Raw genomic sequence first — 23,708 nt, 5'->3', positions numbered from 1 at the left:
GAAAGAGGTCTGGCGTATTATACACTGTATTTTGAACCCATGTCCACAGCCTTTACGTCTGGATGTCAATGAGCTTAACAAGCATTTTGCAGAAGTTGCCCAACGCACCACCGGAAATGCAGGTGTCGACGCAAAAGAAGACCTACTGAACTTTGTTGATAGCTTGCAGCCATGCCTGATGGGGGAAAGATCATTCACTTTGCGCCACGTTAAATATGAAGAGGTCCTCAAGGAAATCAAATTAATTCGTTCCGATACATCGACAGGACCTGACCAAATACCAGCTAAGTTCCTAAAGCCTGTAGCCGACCTGATTGCAGGACCTTTGACAGACGTGATAAATTCCTGTATTGCCACATCAACATTTCCCGACGCTTGGAAAGTTGCGAGGATAACCCCAATCCCTAAGACCAGTGGCTCTACCTTCAGTGTATCAGACATGAGACCGATATCAATACTTCCGGTCCTTTCAAAAGTTTTTGAAAGACTCGTACACCACCAAGTCATCGATTACATTGATTCTCACTGTCTGTTAAAAGAGAATATCTCAGGCTTCAGGAAAGGACACTCAACGACTACTGTTCTATTAGGGATCAGAGATGACATTATTCGCGCCATGAAGCGAGGAGAAGTTACCCTCATGGTACTAGCCGATTTCTCTAAGGCGTTTGATACCATCAAGTACAAGACTGTTCTTGAAAAGCTCAGCCTGTTGGGCTTTTCCAAGGAATATCTTAAATGGACGATCCAATATCTTACAGGAAGGAAACACTTTGTGCAAGTCGACGACAAAACGTCAGAGCTTTGTAGGGTGAGTTTCGGCGTACCTCAAGGTTCTATCATGGGGCCACTCATTTTCAATCTCTACGTGGCTGACCTTCAGTCATATGTACGCGGAGTTAAATGTCATCAATATGCTGATGATACCACATTGTACACACAGTGCAAACCAGCAGATCTTCAATCAACTCTAACTGAACTTTCTGCAAGTATAGGCAAATTGGAAGCGTGGTCACGTGAAGCAAACTTAGTCATTAATCCTTCCAAGACTAAGCTGATGTTATTATCTACTCCGCAGTTATCAAAGGTCCATCATTTAAACACTGAAAAGTTCGACATCACAATCAACAGCATCCCCTTGGAACGAGTGACCACCACTAAATTATTGGGGTCTCACATCCATGAGCATCTGAACTGGGAGGGAAATGTCAGACAAGTAGCAGCGTCCTGCTATGCCACTCTAACAACCCTAAGGAAGTTAAAGAACATCCTGCCTTTCCATATCAAAAAGAATTTGGCACAGGCACTGGTTCTAAGCAAGCTATATTATAATGACATAGTATACCACTCACTCCCAGATTATTTAATGAAACGTCTCCAGAGAGTACAAAAGGCTACAGCTAGTTTTGTGCTTGGTAGATTTGTGTCATCCGAAGACATCCTTACGAAACTCAAATGGCTTCCCGTAAAGGAACAACGCGAATGGAACCTACTTAAGGCAACTCACAAAGCCCTTCACAACCCATATTGGCCAAGTTATCTGAAACTTAATGTATTTCAACACGAAAGATGCTTAAGATCTAGTAACAGCATTCAGTTAGAGAGATCTTTAATTAATAATACTCTACAGGACCAGACTGCCAGTTTATTTAACACGTTGCCCAGCAACGTGAGGTGCTGCCAAGACTATATTAAATTTTGTAAAGACACCAAAAACATTATTTTTAAGAGAGCTTTAGAACACCTGGCATAATTTTAATTATTTATTCATTTATTTATTTTAGCATATCTTAAAACACAATTTTATCTCGTTTACATATAGATATAAATTCTTAGATATCTTTTAACCTTTTTACAATTGTAAATTTAGTTAGCATCGGGCAGGCGAAGAGCCACCCTGTGGATATACTGCCCGAAATGCCATTATTATTATTATTATTATTATTATTATTATTATTATTATTATTATTATTATTATTATTATTATTATTAAAAGTCTTTGGAATGAGTTCTTAATTATCCAATGTGAAATGCACTATGGGAAGAGTCAGTATAATGCACACAAAGTAATTCAAACGATCCTCATCTCACGAGGGTTGTAGCAAATTATGTACTTCAAAAACGGGGTTTTTTATTACTAACAACAACTAGCTTTATTTGCCTGACCATAAATACCTTCAGTGTTGCAAAAGGTTGCTTGATTTTAGCATTAGTTACTGAGTACGTAAGATCAAAATAATGCAAATTGTAAGATTTAGACATACTTATTACTTAGAATCGAAACTATTTTTGCCAACGTAATGAAGATCTTCTGACATTAAAAGGATTTGTTTGACAATAGAGCCATCGTCCTTCTAAGGAGTGACTGATTATTTTCTGATTGATAGCTATAACAAGAAGAAACCTACCAAGCTCAGCTCTACATGCTTCATTGGATACCTTATTGCTTTCTTCTAAGTAACGGTTACAGAATTGGAGATGGGTTTTTTCGATCTGGGAACTGTCCTAAGACTTGAGATCAGATTTTATATATGCACCCCAGAGTTCACTGTTATATGTGAAAAAATTGGAGAGATAATTGCATCGAAATTTTTTTCCCTAAGAGTGATGGTAATTTGCTGAGATTTGTGTCTTTTCTAAGACTGAAAAGGGCGTAGAGGACCTTTTCTTTCAACCTGCTCGTTTTCTTTGTCCAAGTCATTCGGTTTGGAGAAATGCTTGTTGGTGAATTTATTGAAGGTTTAATATTGTTTCGAGTAAATCATAAGTATTTTAAGGAATATCAAAATAACGCATTACAAACATAACGTAAGCCACTTTTATTTAAATTATGTTCTACACGCGTAGCATTTAGAGCAATTTTCGAAGCATTCTTCATTACATTTTAAATCGTAAAGCAATCGCCAACAGCATAATGTTGCGTTGTTGATCTAGTTTAAAAAAATTCTGTCCACGGGGTCAGAGCCACCTTACGTTTTTGAGCAGAAAGCCTCGGGGTTATGTGAGACTTTTGATATATTGAACTTGAGCTATTTGAGACATTAAATAATTTTCTGTTATTCGCTACTGTGCGAGGAATCTCGTGGAAGGCGCAGTTTTTAGCGCAGGTTTCATAACTGCAACTCTTAACTAAGTACGAAATATCAGTGACGCAGTAGTGTGATTTGCCGATGAAAACGAACAGTAAAACAATCAAACTCAATGAAACAATGCAACGAGCTGCAACGTATCTCGTCGGTCCTCTGATGTTTTTTTTTTTTTTTGCTTATAAAAAAAGTGTGATTTTGAGGTCGGCTATTTTGCTAAATGAAACAATTATTTACCTCAGTACGGGTGATAACTGCTGGACATTTAAATAATTGTTAATTACAGGGAAATCTGCTACTAAAATATGACGTAAAACTCTCATTGTTGCACGGGTCCTCAACAGCTTATTAACGGTCTTCACTCCTATACAAGAAGGTCGTCAACATTTGAGTACAAACTGGTATCGTATTCTTTCATGTTGACATACGTGTGCTGAAAAAGACCAGTGAAAATTAACTTAATCAGTATTTGTGAATAAAAACTCCCGCACATTTTTTCCAAATCAGTTATGCTCTGAACGTTAAGCTAAAAGGAAAGATAATAGGAAATAAGAAATGAAACATACGTTATTATTTTGTGTCATTTTAGTGACGGTGTCTTTAAGCATGGAGAATGTTGGTCGGTCGTCTGGATTCTCTTGCCAGCACTGCAACATAATCTGGTAACTAAACAGAAATGGCCAACATCAACAGCGTTATGTTTCCGAATTATTTCACTATATGATGTCAGGAGTCCGTTACAGGTAATGGACCCTGATGGCATAAATATAACTTGGATAACTTTTTGTGGATGAAGTCGTTCTCAAAGCATCTTCGGGAATAGAGTTGAGGATTATCGTAAAGGACAGGAAAGAATCAAGATAAGTTGCTAAAAATCCTTGAACATTTAATATCTCGACTCTGTGTCTGGAATAGAAGTTAGGTTAAAATTGCGCTGACGAACCAAAAATATTGAGTCTGTGGCACAATTAACAAATGGTAAACGCCATAGCGTGCACTATTGAGTTATGGATGCACGCGGGAGGTTGCTAAGCACGAAAGAAGCGTAAGAGTCGCACGAGGCGATAGCCGAGTGCGACTCTAGCTTCTTGACTGCTTAGCAAACCTCCCAAGTGCATCCATAACTCAATAGTGCACGCTATGGCGTTTACCATTTGTTTTATAACATAACATTGAGACATTGGAACAACAGAAGTCCTTTTCTTGAGCTACATCACAAAAAATGTTCGTGTAGTCTTACATGAAAAGAGAAAACAAGCGCGCGAAAATTCATTCATGACAACCGACTGCACACCAGTAACTCGATAAAGTTTCATCTTCAGACAACTGTGAAGACAGTTTCGCATTTCTGGCAGAAGAACGTCGGCCATTACTTTGGAAACAATGTCTGTCAAAAGATTTGCTTTGTAAACATTAGCACACACGTCAGCAGCGTACACCCATGGGCAAATAGTAGACGCTAAATTAACCAATCAGAGCGCGCGCTTTGCTTTAGTTATGTTATAAAAGGTGTTGGCACCAGAACTGAAACTAGTAAAATCCGATAACGCTAATTTGTCAACTGATGCGATTGAAATTGCCATAAGCATGCGACCAGTTGTGGATCATTGTTTCAGAAATATGAAAAAAGGCAAGTTTGACGTTCAAGGTAGATACCAGCAACAACACTCACAGCTGATGATCAACGTGTTGAGGTTTTGGCATCCGGTATCCCTGCTGAAGCTTGTTTGCAATTTCCCGACCGTTAATGCCCGGATACGGAGAGCCACCTATAAACAACGTAAATAAACAAGAAATTGTTAGTGACTATGTAGATAAGGGGCCTAATTGATAAGAGTATTCTATTTTAATGGCAGAAAAATCATACCCACGGTAAATATTTCGTACAGAACTACACCGAAACTCCACCTGAAAATTAACAGAAACGATTAATGAATTGTTCATAGCGTTCAGATTAGGTTAAAATAAAAGTAGTTTAATGACAAAAACCTTTGCAGCCTTACAAATGCTGCGGTTGCCTTAATGAACAAATTCGTTCATAAAAATAAAAACAACAACCTGATCGCTGAGAGGTGGTTGGGTTTCTGTGACATTCATGCGCTTTCACTTATATAATAGCCAACTCCTAGAAGCACTCTATACTCGTATTGCTGGCAAATCCTGGCTCATGGGAAGAAGGGAGCATGAAGGCTTACAAACAGTCAAATGCATGGAATCTTTCCACATGCGTAGCTAACAATGCCGCTGGCCGCTGTGTTGTAAACTCCATTAAATTGCACTTAAGTACATTATATCTTATGCTGTAATTAACACGACAAGTTAAAAACAGTTTTTGCAAGATACTTTTACTAATATGACGCAGATTAAATCTGTATCCTTACGCAATGAGTTTGTAGCATGGTTGGTACTGCAGAATAAAAGGAACTTACACGTCACTTTGTGTGGTGTATGTCCCGTAAAGTAAACCTTCATAAGCAGTCCACTTCACTGGCAGACGACCCTGTTTTACGCAGACATACGAGTTACTAATTAAGCTGGTGTGCAGAAAACTTTGTTCAGCCTGAAATACCTGTGATAATGTCTGATGATATAGAAGAACATAATTTCTAGTCATTTACCTTTTCGCTGTCTTTGTTAATTTTTTGTGGCAAGAAAATGGGACAAATGCCACAATTGAAAATCGTGTTGTCATAAAAGTTAGGACGGAACGAAACTCGAGAAAGAACTACCCAAACTCCTGATTTTGTGTCTTTTAAGCTTCACAAAACGAGAGAAGCAACCCACACCAGAGAAACTGAAATATGAAGAAAAAACAAAGTATAGCGGAGCTCCTGCATACAGAGGGTGCGCGAGCGGAGTCCCATACCTTAGAAAATTTGCTAACTCATCGATCTAAAAAAAGTTTTGGTCGTCCGTCCGTACGTCCGCACGCCAAACCATACCTTGAAAAATATGAGACTAGGACCATTACCATAGGTACATCTTTGATATTGGACATCCATGTAATAGTTGATTGACAGCAGTCAAAAAAGGTATCTGCTGACCAGTATTTCGTGACCATCTTTCATGCTCAAATTTAGAGCTCGTGTGTTTTTTTGAAGTTGACCGCTGTCCAGCTACTGGTCACATCAGGTTATTGCCCTAGGGGAGAAGCAAGGAGTGTGTTCCAGGGCAAACTTTTGGTGCGAACTAACCCCTGGCGCGTTGTTTACTTTTCTTGCGACTTATTCCTTGCACAATCGTCTCTTGGAAATTCCCTGATATATTGGGGACGTAATTTCTTAACAATCTTGGAGAAATTGAGTACGCTTATTGGGTATAGTTTGTTAAAATTAAGTAGATAAAATAATAGTGAAACCACACGCTGAGCAATTACGTGCTCACAATTGATCATCTTTGAGTTTCGGATCGAAGAAAAACAGAACCTCTTTTTCCTTTAAGGTTCACTCATTGCAATCAAGAGTTCCGCCTTTAGGCTGAGCTAAATCTATATATTGTGGTTCTTTGTCTCTGTCAAAATCAATATGTGCTGAACTGCTACATAAAACGGAATCACAATATCTTCAACAGAACGTTTCAAATTCTCACTCGACTTTGTCTGGTGTAAATATCATCTCGCTGAACATTCCTCGCCATCCCAAAATCTGTCACCTTACATTTCTGTCCTTCACCAACAAGAACATTTCTGGCCGCCAAGTCACGATGGATTATCTGAAGGAAACAATTGTACGTTGCTGGTGGTATATCTGGTATCCTACTACGTTGAATATATATTGCCTCATTTTACTGCGCCATAGACCCTTTGCATAAATGGCGGCGACATTTAAATAACAATACTTATACATCCTAAGCCTCACAACCATGTGAAAAATTCTTTGTCTGGAAACATAAGGACGAGGATGTATAAAGTATTGTTATTCAAATTTGGGCGCCATTTATGCAAAGGGTCCATTGACTAAAGCAAGTTAAATCAAAAAAGCAAACCTTAGAAAGGATAAAGGGTAAGATAGTTAATGTTCCATATAATCGTTATTTCCAAGGTAACGCCTCTCAAGTTATTGTTAGGGAAGTTAGACAAGTCCTGATGGTTCCATGGATTTCTTCATCGGACTACTACAAGGCAAATATGTAAACCAGTTTATACAAAACATACGTTTTCTATACTATACCGATAATCCTCAGCCGGGTTTACAAATATACTTTGTTCGTTTGTTCTTTCACTCGATTTCAATGTATGTTTTGGCGTTCAAAACACTTTAAAAAAGATAAATGAAACTTTCCTCTCTCACCTTAATGGAACTAAGGTAACTCATTCCATCAGCGATCTGCCAAGCAAATTGCATCAGCTGCTGTGACGTCAAATTTGTCTGGGGTTTAACATCCGGGTCCTTAAAGTAGGTGTCATTAAGACCACGGCTCTTTCTCAAGTAACCCAGCAGATCACCATAAGGTATGTACTCGATAAGAACAAGTAACGGTTCTGCAAAGAGGAATGCGATTATTGCAGGTTATCCTTTGCATTTTTTTTCTCAATAGAAGAAGCTATAAAAGCAACAATTATTCAATTTTACCAGTCTCAGTAATGCATCCCATTAGCTTGATGACATGCGGATGCGGCTTCAGTTTCTTCATCAAATCTAGCTCCGAAAGCAAATCCTTTCTATCAGAGCTTGGTGCATTTTCTATCAGAAATAGAGAAAAGATGACTTCTAAGTGGATTTTAATTTTTCCTTTCTGAGTACGAATGTCAAATTAAAACTAAAATACTAATTTCACTTTTACGAGGATAGATAATAGCTCTATGCCACTCTCGTGGCTCTTACCCCAAGTGATTTGAAATGTCGAAGGCCAGCAGCCAAATTCAGACTATAACAGAAAACGCCAGTCAGGAGGGGAATAGATTTCTAGCTAATGTTTGTTCTAACATATAGGACGGTAAAGATGTGTTAAATCTAGGTGTTGACAATGGTCGCCACGAGCCTCGACTCAGGTGAACCGAAAATTCCCTAAAGCACAAAAAATTTAAAAGATCTGATCGAAAAGATTGTGGTTTTAGTATAAGCACATAAATGCCTTGCAACAAGCAAGAAATGAACGAAATCTATTTTTCAAGCCAGATCGACCGCTCCGCTCATACATAGACCGCCTCTTAAATTTGGCTCTCGGTGAGCTATCTCACAAACCTTTAAATTACGACAGTGGTCGCCTTGAAACTCTTCTATTTAACCCTGTTGAGGGCCTCGAGTTACGTAATCCGCTCTCTGGTTATCGTGATCCCGATTCCAGCTTTGTTACTGGACTGCTCACTGGTAAATACGTTGTTAAGAAAGAAGTCATTGATCAATTAGATCTAAACAACAAAGTCAGTTTTTCTACAATGCAAGTAAATGCACGAAGCTTGCTCATGAATTTTGTTAAATTTAAGATAATGTGGAGAAATATGCAAAAAATTATTTTCTGTAATCGGTGTGTCAAAACCCTGGTTTAGGGTAAATATCACTGGATACAATTTGATGCAACTATCGTACGTCAAAAGCCTGCAGCGCAGTTGGAATCTATTTACAAAACGAAGATGATGGCAGTGGTGATGAATTTGACACAAGATCTCGCCAATTTGAATTGAAATTGCAAGTCGCAGCGTACAAGTTGCAAAGGTTGAAGAAAATTAATCATTCACTACAGAGACCTCCCTGGGCTATACACGCCCTTGTTCTACACACCCACTTATGTAATGCACATACCTTTGAGCATTTTAACAGCCACAGTTGTCAGTCCCTTTATTCCATTGATATTCCAAGCCAATGCTTTAGCAACCTGAGAGAAAGTCCCTGTTCCAATAACTTTTGAGATCTGAACATATTCCCGGCTGATTTCCCATTTCCGCAACTTGGTTGGCGGATTAAGTGGCATATATTCCTGGTCCGAGTTAACTTGATTCGACTGATTTTCTCCACTGGGCAAGTCTCCTGGTCGGCGCGACTGTAAAGTGGCAGACGCTTCATCTCTTATCATCAAATTGGGCGATGTGTTTGTGTATGCTGCAGTAACGTGATCCTGTAAAAAGGTAGAGCAGTAGTGGTTATGACAAAAAATTTCGCTGTTAATATATTATGACATTCTCTGTACAGAGACAGTACGTAGTTAGTAATATATGTACAATGTACAAAAAAACGGTCAAACCAGGACTATCCACGCTAAAATTCTGGTCTGTTTCCTTTTTATAGGAGTTGCTGTCTTGAAATATATCATTGCAGCATTCCATTTATCGAATGTTAGATTTCTTAACAATTTAACTCTAAAACACTGCAACAATATGGAAAAACTTAAAATCATTTTGGTTTAAAAACAACGACGACGTTTCCACGTTCGCTTAACGTCATTATCAAGTCAACTGAATGTTTATTTAAAAATAAACTAAGAATTCCTAAGAGACACGAATGCAAAGAAATCAATGATAAACAATTGATAAAAAATTCTCATAAGTGCTAAATATAACCAATATAAAATATTTGCACGCAAAGAGTCACGTAAAATGTTTGGCACGAATTGAGTCTTTCTGTGTATTTAACACAGGGCTCAATTCCTTAATGAAGAGCATTTAAAAACTAAACAATCAAACAAATGACGTTAAGCGAACGTGGAAACGTCGTCGTTTTTAAACCAAAATGCTTTTAAATTTTTCTATATCGTTGCAGTGTTTTATAGTTAAATTGTTACATTTCTAGTATAAAAAAAATATTCGGCACGAGTACGCTACATAATCTTAACATTAATTTTGTATTCTGAGCATTTTTACCAGGCTTTCAGTTCAACGAAATAATTAAGCGATAAATCAGACATTTAGTTAACTGTTATCTCTTATTTTCAAAGTTGCAACATTGATTAACCGTTGAAAGTTATTGAAGCAAGTTTAAAAAAGTGCGCAAAACGTTCAGTCTTGTGCAAATTCATATGATAAGATTGCCGCTATCAAAATCACTCACACACGTAGTGGTAACATCACAACGCATGGTTAGCAGTTGGAGAAGCGTTGGTAATACGAGGTAAAGCCTTTGCAAAGCATACCTACTGCAACGTGAACTTGGGTTGGAATGTAAATTGGTCACAACCTAGAGCGCATTTTTAAGGATATAGACTGTAATGATCAACTGATGTGCATTGCATAAGTCATTTTCAGGTGGTATAACTTAAAAATATAACATAGAAAATATAGGCCAATCAGGTACAAAACCTTTTTTATCATCATGATTTGACAAACCAGCTGGAAATAATCGTGAAAAGCGAAATGCCATCAAAACTGAACTGAGGACTATGCGACAGTCTTAGCACAACGTACACAAATATGAGTGAAAACCTACTTTACTTCAAATTTGTAAATTAAAGACAATCGTGATGCTGCAAGGATGGAGTGAATCACTACTATACAACTGGTGCATGTTAGTAAGCACTTACAGTTATTTGACTATCCTGGTTGTATTTCCTTTGGTAACCAAAACTGTAAGAGAAGAACACAAAATAAACAATGTATAAACTCGTCATGTCAAATGTGCATGAAGGATGGCAGACATCCAGCAGAAGGACAGCCAGTGTTACAAACAACTCAAGACAGGAAAATGAAATGACTTCTGGTTTACCAGCAAGACTACCAATTTGGCCGTTTTCAAGTAGTGTGCAGAGAATGTCGACTCACTGTTAGCAATCACTGATAATTCTTTAAATCACTCTCAATCGTTAAGTGTGTTTAGGAAAACTTAAATCAAAACCCTCGTAAAACTCAGTTGAAATATGCAGCTTGAAATTATGACCAACTGTTAAATACTACCACTAAAACCTTGTCAACAGCCATTTCCCCATTCAAGGTTTCATTGCTACAAAATCTGGCAGTTGTTTTCAGATGGAATAACAGTTGAAACATGGCCTACTACATTCGCTTTCAAAATGATACAAGAAACAGAGATTTTGTTGTATAATCCAGCCGTTATATACCTGGTGTACACAAGCAAACGAAATGCGTCCAGAAAAAGAACTTTCTGCCCAGATATTCATAAAAAGACGTATAGTTTTTAAAAATTTTTACGTCATCAGTCTTAGAAATGCTGCTGATGCTGGTTCCAGGTTAGTTTCGGCCAGTGGGTGTCTGTTTTATTACGTAAGGATGGCAGATACACGTCGTATGCACGTTGTTCTACCCCATGTGAGAAAACCGATTGATTTTTCCATTTTACTCATATATTGCTAAGCTTAGCTACAGACATGATTCGCAGTCATTACAATCAGAAGTTTACAATGCTAGAAGTCTACATTTTCAGTTTTAAAGAACACGCGCGATCACACTCGTGAGTAGGCTATTTATAGAGTTGATTTGGAGGTCATTCCATAAAACATTTTTTTTTTTTTTTTCAACGCTAATAAAATCCTGGCACCGAAGTTTCAGCCTCTAAAGTGCAGGTTTTCCTTATAAAATTCGTCTTCAAAGAAGCACAAAATTCGACATCGTTGCCGCCATTTTGAGCAATACTAAGCAGCCAGGCCTTGATTTGTGACGTCATTCCGTCTAAGGGTTTTTGTCCATGGCTTCCGAAAAGCCTTTTAACTACCACTCTAGGTTATGGCTGCCATATTATTTTGAGCCAAACGGGCTCCAAACCACGAAAATGATAGCGGTGAAGATATTGAAGTGGATACATTGTGCTGACACTGTGAAAGATGCCATATCAACTGCAGGTTTTTCTGCTTCCCACCAATTTTGAGTTGGACGAAATGACGTCACATAAAAACGGCCTGGCTACCAAGTACAGTTTCAAAATGGCCACGTCCAAAGTCGAATTTTCGGCTTCATTCAAGACGAATTTCTTCAGGATAGCAGGTACTTTAGAGGCTGAAACTGCGGTCAGTGGAAAAACCCAATGTTTACTTGTCATAGGTGGAAACAAAAAAGTAACCTTTTTGGAGTGACGTTGTCCTTTAAACTTCGTGGGAAATAATATTTTCTGCCGTTTTCATTGGTCAAAGGGAGGACACGCGTGCCAGAGAAAGATCACTCTCACAAATAACGAAGAGATAACAAGTCCAGTGCTAGTGAGATTGACCAAATGATCTTGATAAATGATCAAAGTGGCTATGAGCCACTCAACTTGGAAAATGGATCGTGTGTAAACAGTGACAGTTTTGATGCCACTGACGAGGTTTTAAAAAGTAGGTTAAGTTAAAGTTAAAGCCCAATGGCATTGTTAAGAAATAGTGCAAAACTCAACGGTAAGAGAATACACGAGGAGATGTATCACTGTTGAAAACATTCATGAAGTTATCGGTCCGAGAGACCGAGACAGTTAGAAAGAAAGTACCGCTTCTTGTCCGATCACCAAAGCAATAATAATTCTCATTTTCATTCCTTTCATTTTTTTTGGTCTTTATTTTCCCAGCCAACATCAGTGATTTTTTTCTCTCTTTGTTACCTTTTCTCATCTTAGAAATTTAAAAAAAATGCCTTCAGTGTAGAGTCACTATACCACAAGGACAGCACCACGTCTCGTCCGCTCAACAAAGTTAAGCCCTGTTCGGCGGGGTTCCTACTTGGATGGGTGACCAAATACGAATACCCCGTGTTGTAATAACTTTTTCTTCTTTTTTCCTTCCCTTTCCAAGGCGATATCAAAGACTGCAGAACTCACAGCCTTGTGTAATGTCGTTTCTTCTATTTATCAACTTTTTGTTCCTTATTTCGTCATGTCCGTATTTATGTGTATCTATTTAATATATGGTATAAATAAAAACAGCGGAACACGTCGTTCGAATTCTGCTCAATTCTCTTGACTGTTGATCGTCCAACACATTTAATCACGACTTGAATCATTCGAAAATTCAAACAGCTCGTCAATTTTGTGACTTTCCATGTCTTCTTTTTCGGCAATCGAGTATGGTTAAACCTGTATGAGCGGGCACCTTCGGAAAATAAGCTATTTATATAATTACTGGTAGCTTCTATTTACAAAAACGTTCGAGCGAAAGTTTATTCAATGTAGAGCATTTCTGCGGTAAGATATTGAGCACTTGCGTCAGAAATTCAAATAATAACTAACTTGACACGGTGCAAGCGACTGTGAAACGACCTTAAAACGGCGGATGTTCGAAACTAGAGGTGGAACTCCTAAATGAAAAGGTCGGGCTGGGGTAGAAATCAAGAATTCTGGTCTCACTTAGGGTGTTGACAACGAAACGTCAACATTTTTAGCTATCAAAGTATCCTTTAGGGTGCACTCGAAGAAATAATAATTAAAAGAAACACTCTCATTTAATTTCTGTTTTAAGGCTTGATTTGCGCTGAGCTCTCGAGTACGCGAGTCGGGTCTACAAGTGCGCGCGGGATCCTTTCTTAAACAGTGGCTAGTAATCGAACCTATCCCGTTTTAAGTGGTATATTTTAGGGGTTTAATGAAGCTCAAGCAACTCCCATATTAGTCTCCTTTAGGAGTTAAATTCAAATTTTCCGACGAGCATCCCTGACCTTTTCATATGGGAGTTCCCCCGGGTTTCCAAATGTCTAACAGGAAGTGAAGGAGTGAAGGAGTGAAGGAGCGAAGGAGTGAAGGAGCGAAGGAGCGAAGGAGCGAAGGATTGAAGGAGCGAAGGACTGAAGCGGCGAAGGGGCGAAGGGGCGAAGGGGCGAAGGGGCGAAGGGGCGAAGGGGCGAAGAGGCGAAGGGGCGAAGGGGCGAAGGGGCGAAGGGGCGAAGGGGCGAAGGGGCGAAGGGGCGAAGGGGCGAAGGGGCGAAGGGGCGAAGGGGCGAAGGGGCGAAGGGGCGAAGGGGCGAAGGGGCGAAGGGGCGAAGGGGCGAAGGGGCGAAGGGGCGAAGGGGCGAAGGATTGAAGGGGCGAAGGATTGAAGGAGCGAAGGACTGAAGGGGCGAAGGGGCGAAGGGGCGAAGGGGCGAAGGGGCGAAGGGGCGAAGGGGCGAAGGGGCGAAGGGGCGAAGGGGCGAAGGGGCGAAGGGGCGAAGGGGCGAAGGGGCGAAGGGGCGAAGGGGCGAAGGGGCGAAGGGGCGAAGGGGCGAAGGGGCGAAGGGGCGAAGGGGCGAAGGGGCGAAGGGGCGAAGGGGCGAAGGAGTGAAGGTGTGAAGGAGTGATGGAGTGAAATCGTGCCACCACTACAACTTGGAAAATAATATTTTCCAAATTAAAACTGACAACGACATATGTTACCTACCCTGTGGTACTACCAGGCCCTATAAACAGAAAAGAGTATGGTTAACTGCAGTAAAGAATAAACCTCTCACAAGGCCCGTTATGTATTAGTGGGAGTACACCGATGAAAGCCACCCTCAACGAACAAACTGGGAGCATTTATAAGGTTTCATAACATGTAACACACGAGTAATTAGGTATAGGAAGAGCAATTATCGGAAAGAAATGTAACTCGCTTGAGGACGGTCTTTTGTTAGTGTGCACACATTCTGTGCATCATGCAAGGTATGGTTTGAGCGCACCACGCGGACGTTACCAAGTACACGACTAAAATGAAAGCAAATTTTCCTACTGTGACCAAATCAAGTTTAATGAACTTGTACTTAAACCAGGAACACCAGAATAGCAGCATATCGCTAACCACTAACTGTTAACGTACTAGCTGTTATCTGTCGAAAATTATACTGAAATCCAACGTAAACATGTACCTGCCGACGGCGTAGTGCGCACGCAAAACAAGTGCGAGATACGCAAGTGTCTTACTTACCGGGGAGGTGACAGGAAAAAATGTAACGAGCGCCGTAAAAGTATTCAAAAAAGATCAATAACTTTAAAAAACGCGTGGTCACTCCTACATTTTATGTTATGAAATGGACGTGGCAAGCGTATTCAACTTGTGATTTGTTTCTGGTTGTGAGCAAAAGGTATTTAAACTGTATTTTAGCTTGAACCAGAGGACGGCTGTCAGGTTTTCATGTTACCTTTTACCATGCAGTTTTAAGATCTTTATAAATGTGTTTCCTTTTCTGTACGTAAGGGCAAATTGTAAGGAAATCTGTCAAGAAATAACCTTTCCTTCTTTTCTCAGAAAAATGCTGATGTCAGCATGTTTGTTGAGATTGAAGGCTAATTATCTCAAAAAAAATCATGGCTACCCCCATTGTTCTTTGTGGATTGCAACAGCCCTTACAAAGATCTACGTTTGTGCATGATCCTAATTTGGCGCAGAAACCTTTGTATTTGGTGGGTAACCGTCCTTAAACAAGGAAGATGTCCATCACTAATAGGCATAAGATACTTGATCGACAATGAGAAGAAATCTGAATCCTCCTAACAGGCCGATCAAACCTGTTACGTTTCAAGAAAGTCATAGATAACATTCCAGCTTGGAGTAGCTGTATTCACTGACTACTGAAGAATACCTTTCTAAAAAGTTATAATTATTTGAACTCCTGCAGTGAAACTCCTTCGTGAGAAAGCTAAGGAGGCCCAATCTTGGTACATGTATTTCTATTTGGAATTGAACGCATTTACTACACATTCAGCCGTAGCTAATTTACATCATTTTTACAAGACGTTGTCTCCGGCCTTCGTCATTGTGATTGTTGCCTTATTATCACGCGATAATCCCCAGTTCAAAGAGACGACTGAAGTCTTTGTGTTCTGAACGGATCTAAATCCCAACTCAGGATCGATGAATGGACAATCAAAACGTTACACCTTGTCTTAAAAAAGAGCATTTGAAAAAGATTGAAGAAATTGTAGACCGCAAGATTAAAAAGATGACATTTGATTGGTTGGTGTTTCAAATGCTCTTCATTAAGGAATTGAACCTTTAGTAATTTATTCAAAAAGACTTACTTTGTGTGACTTACATTTACGTGACTCTTCTGCGTGCAAATTTGTATTTTATACCATGCCACAGCCAATCAGAATACAGGAAAGCTGTTGTAAATTCGACGTTATAATTCATCAAATATTTTCGCTCGCGCGCGATTGGTCTAAACACGTCACGTGACCGAATATTCCCCTGCTAAAACTGGGGAATATCTGAGAATATTCCCCAATTTTCAAAACTGCGCGTGTTGCGAAAAAGATTTGAAGGATAATAAACACACTAGCCTCCATTTGGCGCGAAAATATGCTCGGATATTTGTCCAAGAGGCGAACAGTTTTCCGAGAGCGTAGCTCGAGGGAAACTGTTGAGTTTGAGGAACAGATAATGTCCGCGGACAAATATCCTAGCATATTTTCGCGCCAAATGGAGGCTATTGTTTATGTATTACACCCAACCTTACCATCGTGGGCTGCGATCTTATTCTCGCCGAAATTTAGTAACCGGCGCCATTTCCAGTTTCTTTCGAGTATTGAACGTCGATTGAACGTCACATTGAGCCATGTCAGAGCCAAAATTTTCACTCTGATCTCCTTTTGAGTTCAAGGCAAGGAATAAAAATTTGAACCAAACATCGCTAACTGATCCAGAAGTTGATATTTACTTTGAAGAGCAGAGAAACCCACGTACGGGAAAGAAAATGAATTCAGAAGTCAACAAGTTTGTCAAGTTCATTCAAGAACGACCCTTTTCAGAGGAAAGAATGCTGACTGAAATTCCTCTTGGATAATATGATAACTACTTTTGACATTTCATTAAAAATTCGAAAGAAAGATGGAGAGAAGTGTGAGCCTGACTCCTTGACAAGTTTCAGAAACTCCACTGAGCGTCATTTGAGGCAACAACAGTATCAATACTCTTCGACTGAAAGCCGCGAATTTTCCAAACATCGTGACGTTTTGAAGGAAAGAACTTAAGGGAAAAGGAAAAGGCCGAAAACCAAATGCTTCTAATCCCTTTTCAAGAAAGGACAGAGTAGAATTGTTTAAAGGTGGCATTTTGGAAAGTCATGATTCCCCGAGTTTGAAAGTTCCCAAGAACACTATGATTCGAAATGGAGCGACGTAAATGAGAAAACAACACTCGACTCGATTGCGAGGTGTACTTGACAGTGAAGGAAACAATGTCGAAAGGACGAGATAGAGCAGTGGCTAGCACGCCCTCAGACCAAGATTTCAAGCCGAAAATGTTTGCTTCCGAGGAAGAAAACTGTCCAGTTGAAACCTACCGAGTTTACCGGCAGTGCAAACCAAAGCCTATGCTCGACAAAAATGCAACCAATCCCAAATAAGACAATTGGTGCACAAACCAGACTGGGTATCAATAACCTCGGTAAGCTGTTCAGTTAAAGGGAATAGGGGAGAAAGCTGGCTGGGGAGAAAAAATGTAACAGTAGGCCAGCTCGTCGAAGATTATCACAGGTTGGCAAGCATTAAACACCAGGAGAAAATGTTGCGAATGTTAAGCGAGAATACTACACGCAACAGTACTTCTAAGGCCATCCACTTCAGACACGGGCATCAACAAGATGACTACATAGTCAAACCGCTGTTCTCGCCCAACAAACCCAACTGTCTGACGCACATGCGACAATAACCATAAAAAATTTAACGGGAAACCAGTCAGTCAGGCTACAACGAGAATTCAAAAGAGTTCGTCGCATGATTGAGTTGCAGCAGTCAGGAGCAGAGTTTGACCGTGTTTTTCTGTGTGATAAAGATATACATAAGATGTTGACTTTAGAACGGTACTTTATATCGGTTTTAGTGTTTCAAACTCTGATCAGTACAAATTTTGCAAGCCTTAAATTAAACTGGTAACTTTTTTTAACTTGCATTCTTTTTATTTTCTTTCATTAATTCTAAACAACTAACATTTTGAGGGAGTCTTGAAACTTTATGTATTTTTGTTCGGCTTTAGAGTTCCAAACTCTGTACGAAATTTTGCAAGCGTTTGACTATAATAATTTTATTTATCATACTTTCTTTATATTTATTGTGATGAAATTCAATAACATGCGATAAACATTTTGGAAGAGTTTAAAAACGTTGTTGAGATCATAGACAATACTAAGGAAGCCAGTTCAAAGCCACTGAAAAGTCTCAGCGCATGTCGCGTTCACTGTGTTGGGCACTGTATTTTCTATGGCATGGTATAAAATTCGAGTTTGTATACCAAGAAAATACAACTGACAAGTGGGATATTTCATGGTATACTACGAGAAAGCGTGCATAACTAGCATGTATTTATTTTTACCTTCGTTTTATTTGTATTCGTGTACCCTTAGAAATTCTCAGTTTATATTTATATTCTTGTACATAAAATACAAGACCCCATAGCAAGAATCCCAGTTACTCTGATCTAATCCTACCTGCCTCGAAACGTCATAACTACAACACAAGGCATGATTCCAAACAAAACCTACAGAGACTAGTTTCCTGAACAAATTATGGCTTAACAAGATCTCAGGTACTGGCCTCAATCAAAAATTTAGGAAGTGATTCCAGCTAACATTAAATGCATGCCCTTCAATCAATTCAGTAGCCAGATGTGAATAACAAAAATATTTTCATTAGTTTCTGTTATATTACACTATATCTGTACTCCTTTTTAAGTTAAGTTAAGGTAAGTTTAGTTAATATATTATACTGGCAAGTCCTCAATAATTTTACTGCGGTAGTAGCTAACTCAAAATTGAATTGAGCTGAATTGAATTCGTTCTTATGTCTAATCACTTTAAGTTGATAGTGGCGTTAAGCAAACGTTGAAATGCCGTCCTTACTTTTGAACAACTAAGGTTTATATTCTTTCGCAATGTTTCATAGTGTAATCGATGAAAGACCTCAGAATACCACCTTTGTTGTAGCGTCCTCTCCACAGCAGAATAACCAGACCAATGACAACCACCACAAGGAGACAAATAACAGTTGAATAAATGGCGTGAAGAATTTGTTTTTGTTTCCTCCAGTTGGCATCTTAAAAACAGAAAAAGCGTTAGGCTACGTATTTGAACTTAACCTTTGAGTTTGAAGAATCAGTCAACCGGAATTATACCCAAAGTAATTGCCTCTTTAGGGTTTTGGGCCAAAACCAAAGTCCAAAAGCCGATGAGGCATTTGTACTATACTCCCCACGTACAAAGAACTGATGAAATATTGATAGTACATGGGTAGAATGCGAATCAATCCCGATTTGAACAAACTAGGGGTGTAAGGTGGTATCAGTTAATTTTCCAGTGAGATCACAAGGAGATTTTGAGCTAAGGTACTTCAATATGGTCTACATAACAATTTTTTCACGTTCAAGACTCATACACCGAATGCAAATATGGCGGACCACTCGGTCGGCGCCCGGGACGTGTCGCATGAAGGCGACGCTAGTCAGGCTCTGATGTTTTGTTTTGACAATGCTTCCCCAGAAAAGTCTTGGTTCTTCTTTTGAGACAGAGGATGTCTTTCAAGAGAAGCTTTTCTTTACCTTGGGGAAGGCACTGGCCAAGCAAATCGTGTTGGAACACCATCAGACACCACATAAGCTCGTCATTTAAACGATTTTTCTAAGACCTTCTATCCTGAAATGTACCGAACAAACTTTAGTTCCCGCGGCGATCATGAACTCCTTTTCTTCGTCTCAACGAATTCCATTGATCCACTATTATCCCTTGGAGGTGAACAGTGGAATATTTCTATCCCTTCTCGTGGCATTCAGAAACACAGCAACTCCTAGGCACGCCGAAGTAAAACAGATCAGATTGACGACGAGGCAAGACTTTTCTAGGAAAGCATTGTCACAACAAAACATCAAAGCCTGACTAGCCTCGCTTTCATGTAGCTCGTCCCGGGCGCCGACCAAGTGGTCCGCCATATTTGCATTCGGTGTTTAGTTTGCCTCGTTTTTGCCAAAACCCTGTCAAGGAATAAACCGCTTTGGAAGACAGCGACCTCCAGGTTAAAATTAAATCTGAAAGCAGAAATGATTGAGCAGGAAAGATGGTGTCCAAATGCCATGACATCTGAATTTTGTGTTCGCGTTGACCTTTGCATCCGGTTGATGAGAGTACAAAAAAATGTCGCCTGGCCCAAATGGAGCCCTGGTTTTAAATAAGCGTCCCCCTCCTCCCTCTCCCTTCCCCCCTCTGCATTGAAAAACTCTACATCGGTACTTGCCTGATTGCGGTCGTGTTCCTGCTGCTGTTAGAGAATACACTGTAAAAAGAAATCATACGAAACAGATTAACCCTAACCCTAAGAGACATCAATCTTGAAACATTCTGGAGAGAAGGACAAGTTGGAAAGAAAAGTAACCGAGTTGATAAAATGTGATCAAAGACTACATCAAACAGGGAACAGTTGGTATTGATTTTACATCATCTGATAAGTATGCAGTGCACCTCCAACATAGATTCAGAGGACTTTCTCTCGAAAGTTTCTCTTTGTAATGCACGGAATGCACGGACATCCTGCACTATTAACTACTCCTTTAGTTGGTTTGACCAGTCAGCGAGTTTATAACACATTTTTAGACACAGTTTTAAACGAAGAAGAAACTTGGAACATTTGTACCTCTGGTTTTCCAGTTTCAACTACTTGCAAATTTTACATGACAAAGGTGCCTATGCAAGAATAGTGACTGGTATTTTTTCATTTTTTTTTTCGTGTCGGTGACCAGAGCCAGGATCTCACTCGGCCAGCTTCTCGAAAAAACTTCAAACCATGCAGCATTTGATGTTTTACATAGTAGAGCTATCGTACGTAAGTGGGAAAGAGCCAGGTCTTTTCGCGGTGACAGCCGCGAAGATTTGCAAAGGATTCCTACTGTACGATGTAAACGTGACGACGTTTCTAACGACATGGACATATGAATATTCAAACCCAGAGACTATTCATCGCCCGGTTAAGACTTTGTCAGTAAATAGAGTTATTGGGTTGCAGTTTTCTGGCTAGAGAACTGTTTGCTATTGATTTCAGATTATTTGAACTTTGGCTAGATACGGACAGAATTATTTGTTGTTGGTTGAAAAGTCAACAAATGTGATCCAATTAAATGGAAAACCCAATAAAATTGAACTGTTCCCACGGTTAACATTCTGGTTTTGCCAGAACGTAGGGTCGATGTGTTGCTGCTATTTGGCTATCGCCGCTTCGTAAGACTGTTTTCCAGGCGGTGTAGGACACGGTATCATTGTCAAAACAAAACATCAAAGCCTGACTAGCCTCGCTTTCATGTAGCTCGTCCCGGGAGCCGACCAAGTGGTCCGCCATATTTGCATTCAGTGTATAGGTTACCTCGTTTTTGCCAAAACCCTGTCAAGGAATAAACCGCTTTGGAAAGCAGCGACCTCCAAGTTAAAATTAAATCTGAAAGCAAAAATGATTGAGCAGGAAAGATTTTGTCCAAATGCCATGACATCTGAATTTCGTGTTCGCGTTGACCTTTGCATCCGGTTGATGAGAATAAAAAAATTGACGCCTGGCCCAAATGGAGCCCTGGTTATAAATAAGCGGTGTAGGACACGGTTCACTTGACAGTATTCGACCAATCATGTGTCGTCTTAACGACATTTTTCTTTGCGAGTTGAGAGTAGTTGGTCATTTCTCGACTGATTTCTGCACTCATTATGAGAATCAAACGAACCTTTTCAAGGAGCTGCTAGTGTAATAGCTAGGCCAGTTATTTGTCAAGTCTTAAGTGCAGGTAAGCATTTTTTGCATCAAACCTAGTCAATGGAAATCATGCTATCTTGAAAATGTTTGTTTAGCACACGCTCTTGACATGAATATTCTTTTGGTCGTTTACGGGGTAACAGGGATCAATATTGTAGATTATTTTTGCGTGAAACTTTAGTTCGATGGCGGGCCCAGTTGGGGCTTTTTCCTTTATTTGTCAGATGTTCGCGGCATTTCGCGGGAGTTGACGGTGTGATTTCTACTCTTGTTTTATCACGATAAGTGTATAATTTTGTGGCTCGGCTGTTTCCCCTTATATCTTAATGTTTTCTTGTTAATTTCTTTTTGTAGTGCGCACATTATCACTTTCTTTGGCCGATGTTCAAGATTTTTGGATCCTGCTTTGTATACTAGTCCATTAAAGATATCATCTCATTTACAGTGATTTTCATTATCATGATCACTGCCTGTCTGTTCAATTGTTACCTCAGCTAAAAATGAAATGTATTACTCTTGGATATCATTGTGCAGTCATCTATGATTGATTATCTTTGATCTCCCACTTCTTTATACTTGTTTTCCTCTGAATGTTGGCAGTAGTGGTAGACTGTACGCAAGCTTAATCAATAGATAATGAGTGTTTTGTGTGTATTTACACGCAACTGTCAACCCACCTGGAGGCAGACAAAGGGAAACTTTGTATTGTCATGCATGCAAAGATAAATTATACCAGAACCAGCCAATATATTTGAAGCAAATGCTAAATTACCAATTGGTATTTTGAAAGACTATGGGCTTAGAGTCAGCTTCGCTAATTTCCCAAGAACTAAATTTATCAACCTACAGTGTAGTTATCACACAAGGAAAGCTACAGCATGCTGCTGTTTATGATATCATATTTAGAATGGAATAGACCAAAACAGAATACTTATGATGCAACTGACTACTTATAAAGCTGCATGGCAATCCTAAATTCTGAGAGCTACTGCAAGTGTTCAATATAGTGCATCTGCTTTTTTTTCAAAATTGTGTTATAATTTAGTTATTTCAGTCAAACCATCCCAATATAAATGATCTGGGATATAGCTATATACTTGATTGTTCTGAATTCAGTTGGTTACAGTCATTACGAGTCGACACGAAGAAGTTGTGTGGAGACTGTTTTTGGCAAAATATAGGAAATCTTAAAATCATTACATGATCACTGTGTTGTTGACTACAAGACTTGCAGTGAGTAATAAATGTTAAACTGACAGATACTTCATAGCACTGTTCTAGGTAAAGAGCTCCCTTTCGTTTACACAAGTAACATTGAGCTTCAGCAGAGGTGTAATATGAGGACATGCAATGAAGGCATGAGATATTCATTCATTGCTAATTCATATATCATAGCCATTCTTCCAGTTTAAGAAATATAAATCACAACTAAATATAATTTTAAAGTGAACTTTACGCTGGCCACTGGCTCCTGAATGCTTTTTTTGTGCTGTTATGCCGTTTTTTTTTTTTTTGGGGGGGGGGGGGGGTACGTGTGCTTGTCAGTGCTTTGCAAATATTCAGTTTTAAAACTTTAATCATTATTTTCTAGTAGATGTAAGTTAGTTTTTTTTCACATCTATCTGCAATTTTTAAGTTGCAACCACTGTAAATAGTATGAGGTATGTTATTTGTCCAAAAGATTCATGTCAGGTAACTCAACCAGGCCTTCTTTCCATTGCGTCCGATTTCCCTTTTACATGGCCTCACATTTACTTAGAACACAGCAATAGACAGTCAGAGCAAATACAAGTTATAAGCACAAGGTGAAGAGAAATCTCTAACTCTCGTCAGTTTAAACATAATTTGATATTGCCAGTGGCAATGTCTGAGGCAAATTCATTAGTGACATTAGTGGGCTTTTTACTTAAAACACACTCAAGGAAATTGAGCATGACCAAAGTCGTGTTTATCACATTGTCTACAAGTTGAAAAAGAATTTGCTAAAAGTGTGACCCGGTACAGAGGACCAATACAATTTTTTTTTTCCACTTACACTGATTGCCCTCACCTTAGGGGTTATTGATGCAAACCATACCCTACTTCAACAATTGTCAATTGCCAT

At 39.3% G+C, this 23,708-nt stretch overlaps 1 protein-coding gene across 1 annotated transcript in view; it reads right to left on the bottom strand.

Annotated features, from left to right (window-relative positions):
- Positions 1–2,804: 2,804 nt before the first annotated feature.
- LOC149109454 (fibroblast growth factor receptor 3-like) overlaps positions 2,805–23,708 on the bottom strand; it is a 36,443-nt gene continuing 15,539 nt past the window's right edge. Inside the window, exons 7-19 of the mRNA XM_089294450.1 lie at positions 20,108–20,131; positions 18,797–18,916; positions 14,289–14,307; positions 10,539–10,581; positions 8,828–9,140; positions 7,658–7,768; positions 7,376–7,566; positions 6,675–6,797; positions 5,516–5,586; positions 4,954–4,994; positions 4,759–4,855; positions 3,653–3,752; positions 2,805–3,519 (exon numbers count right to left, since the gene is read on the bottom strand). Of these exons, the coding sequence (XP_089150576.1) occupies positions 3,451–3,519; positions 3,653–3,752; positions 4,759–4,855; positions 4,954–4,994; positions 5,516–5,586; positions 6,675–6,797; positions 7,376–7,566; positions 7,658–7,768; positions 8,828–9,140; positions 10,539–10,581; positions 14,289–14,307; positions 18,797–18,916; positions 20,108–20,131 (1,322 nt within the window). The 3' untranslated portion in view covers positions 2,805–3,450. The remainder of the gene's footprint in view (positions 3,520–3,652; positions 3,753–4,758; positions 4,856–4,953; positions 4,995–5,515; positions 5,587–6,674; positions 6,798–7,375; positions 7,567–7,657; positions 7,769–8,827; positions 9,141–10,538; positions 10,582–14,288; positions 14,308–18,796; positions 18,917–20,107; positions 20,132–23,708) is intronic.

This window comes from Orbicella faveolata, unplaced genomic scaffold (assembly GCF_042242905.1).
Source record: "Orbicella faveolata isolate gen_17 unplaced genomic scaffold, um_ofav_v1 contig_25, whole genome shotgun sequence".
Lineage (NCBI taxonomy): Eukaryota > Metazoa > Cnidaria > Anthozoa > Scleractinia > Merulinidae > Orbicella > Orbicella faveolata.
This window is presented reverse-complemented; position numbering and strand designations above follow the sequence as displayed.